The sequence below is a fragment of the Dipodomys ordii genome, unplaced genomic scaffold (assembly GCF_000151885.1).
Source record: "Dipodomys ordii isolate 6190 unplaced genomic scaffold, Dord_2.0 Scaffold159, whole genome shotgun sequence".
NCBI classification, from domain to species: Eukaryota; Metazoa; Chordata; class Mammalia; order Rodentia; family Heteromyidae; genus Dipodomys; species Dipodomys ordii.
Window position 1 is genome coordinate 4,803 of NW_012267375.1, and position 2,956 is coordinate 7,758.

The window sequence follows — 2,956 nt, forward strand, 5'->3', positions numbered from 1 at the left end:
TTATATATTACAGACTGTGATAGACAATTTGCTCCAGGAAAGTTAGAATGAACTTGTGACTTTAAATGAGCATCATTATTCCATAATACTTTGAATTTCTGGAAATTATGTAATCACTTAATCACAATAAAAAAAAAACCTTGGGGAAGGTAGGGAGGGAGGGGATGGTAGGGGGAAAACAATGGAGGGGGTAACAATGCTCAATAGGAAGTATACTCATTACCTCACTCATCTAACTGTAACCCTCTGTATAGCATCTTTACAATAAAAAAAAAGAAATGTACTCTTTATTTGCCATGTAATTGTAACCCCTCTGTACAGTATTTTCACAATAGAAAATAAATTAAAAAAAATAAAAACGAACTTAATAACTTTGGTGTGGGGGGGCTTATCGGATCTGTGGTTTGGGGGTATGGAAAGGGATGGGAAGGGGGAAAAAAGGGGGAGGCAAAAATGCTTGATAAGAAATGTACTCATTCTCTTGCCCATGTAATGTTAACCCCTCCCTACAATATTTTCGCAATAAAAAAATGTACACATAAAAAAAAGTAATGAAGGTGCGGTGTGCGGGGCCCACCGTGGGGGGGGGGGCTGGGGTGCCTGTGTGCGGGGGCCCGGGGAGGGCCAGGAGCGGGGCCAGCACTGGGAGGGGCTGGAGCGCCCGTGTGCGGGGCCCGGGGAGGGCCAGGAGCGGGGCCAGGGCTTATGCTGGACCTTTCTGACTTGGCTGCCAGAAGGGTACAGGGCAAGGGGACAGCAGAGTCACCCGCCCCCCCCTAGCTGCCTTTCTGGGGACTGGGGGTTCGGCCCAGGGCTCTCCTCAGCCGTGGCCCAGGTGCTGGGCTCGGTACTCACGCAGCCTGGCCGCCCTGCTGGACACGGCTGAGCTGCCCGCGGGCGGCCCTCGGAGCCCCAGTCCCAAAGCTATCCATGTCTGCTTCCTAGGAGCGGCCACCATGCAAGGGCGCCGGGTCTCCACGGACCCTGGGGCCGGCCTGAGGAGCCCGGGGGGAGCCCAGGCCCCAGATGCCAAGAGGGTCCCGCAAGGCGCTGAAATCTCAGGACCTCCTCCCCAGCGGGCTCCGTGCGCCACGCTCAGCAGACACGGCCAGGCCTGGCGGTCACTCCCCGGCAGCCGAGCGGCCGGCCGCCAGCTGCCCTCTCCTGAAGCAGCTCTCTGAGCTCAGCAGGAGAGGACGCACAGGCCAAGAGGCCGCATGCACACACACTGCAGGTCACAGAGGGGTCAGCATCTGAACCCCGACAGCACCTCCCACACCACACCCCAGACCAGAACCCCGACAGCACCTCCCACACCACAAACCAGACCAGAACCCCGACAGCACCTCCCACACCACAGACCAGACCAGAACCCCGACAGCACCTCCCACACCACAAACCAGACCAGAACCCCGACAGCACCTCCCACACCACAGACCAGAACCCCGACAGCAGCTCCCACACCCCAGACTAGACCAGAACCCCGACAGCAGCTCCCACATCATGCCCAGCACCCAGGATAGAGCAGCCCACCCTGGCTCCAAAGCACATCCCATAGAAAAGCCGCCGTGAACTCCCTCTACCTCCCCTTCTCTGAGATTAAAGATGGAATCCCGCGCCCTGGGTCAGCTGAGCAACAATGCAGGAAACCAAACGCAGCTGTTGACTACGCTCCAGGAAGAGCACACACCAACAGGAAGGGAGTTGTGGGCCTTGGACGGAACCTCACAGCCAGGGAGAGTATAAAAGCTGACAGTGCCTCACACACTCACTCACACTCACACACACACACTCACCCACACCTCCCGCTCCTCCCAGCCCCGCCGCCATGGCCGCCTCCACCATGTCCATCTGCTCCGACGCCTGCACCCACGCCTCCTGGCAGGTGGACGACTGCCCAGAGAGCTGCTGCGAGCCCTGCGGCGCCCCCAGCTGCTGCCAGCCCCGCGGCTGCGCCCCCGCCCCCTGCCTCACCTTCCTCTGCTCCCCAGCGGGCTGTGCGTCCAGCCCCTGCTGCCAGTCCGTCTGCGCCAGCTGCTGCACACCCTCCTGCTGCCGGCCTTCTAGCTGCCAGCCCTGCTGCTGCCCCTGCTCAGCCTGCCAGCCGTCCTGCTGTGAGCCCATGTGCCGTGAGCCCGTGTGCCATGAGCCTGGGTGCTGCACACCTGTGTGCTGTGAGCCTGTGTGCTACAGGGCTTCCTCCTGCTGCTGCCAGCCGTCTAGCTGCCAGCCCTGCTGCTGCCCCTGCTCAGCCTGCCAGCTGTCCTGCCGTGAGCCGGTGTGCCGTGAGCCGGTGTGCCGTGAGCCGGTGTGCCGTGAGCCGGTGTGCCGTGAGCCCGTGTGCTGTGGGGCTTCCTCCTGCTGCTGCCAGCCGTCCTGCTGCGTGCCCGTGTGCTGTGAGCCCGTGTGCTGTGAGCCCATGTGCCATGAGCCCATGTGCCGTGAGCCCATGTGCCGTGAGTCCATGTGCCGTGAGTCCGTGTGCTGTGGGGCTTCCTCCTGCTGCTACCAGCCATCCAGCTGCCAGCCCTGCTGCCGCCCCTGCCCGCCCTGCCAGCTGTCCTGCTATGAGCCCGTGTGCTATGAGCCCATGTGCTGTGAGCCTGTGTGCTGCGGGGCTTCCTCCTGCTGCTGCCAGCCGTCCTGCTGCGTGCCCATGTGCCGTGAGCCTGTGTGCTGTGAGCCCGTGTGCCGTGAGCCTGTGTGCCATGAGCCTGTGTGCTGTGAGCCCGTGTGCTGTGAGCCTGTGTGCCATGAGCCCGTGTGCTGCGGGGCTTCCTCCTGTTGCTGCCAGCCGTCCAGCTGCCAGCCCTGCTGCCGCCCCTGCCCGCCCTGCCCGCCGTCCTCCAGCGTGTCCCTGCTGTGCAGGCCCGCCTGCTGCGTGCCCACCTCCTCCTGCTGTGCCCCCTGCTGCCAGCCCGGCTGCTGCCGCCCGGCGGCCTCGTGCGTGTCCCTG

At 62.0% G+C, this 2,956-nt stretch overlaps 1 protein-coding gene across 1 annotated transcript in view; it reads left to right on the top strand.

Annotated features, from left to right (window-relative positions):
- The first annotated feature begins 1,828 nt into the window (after positions 1-1,828).
- The window catches only part of LOC105998224 (WAS/WASL-interacting protein family member 3-like), a 22,003-nt gene continuing 20,875 nt past the window's right edge, over positions 1,829-2,956 (top strand). The window contains exons 1-2 of the mRNA XM_013032890.1: positions 1,829-2,182; positions 2,714-2,943. Coding sequence (XP_012888344.1) covers positions 1,829-2,182; positions 2,714-2,943 — 584 coding nt within the window. The remainder of the gene's footprint in view (positions 2,183-2,713; positions 2,944-2,956) is intronic.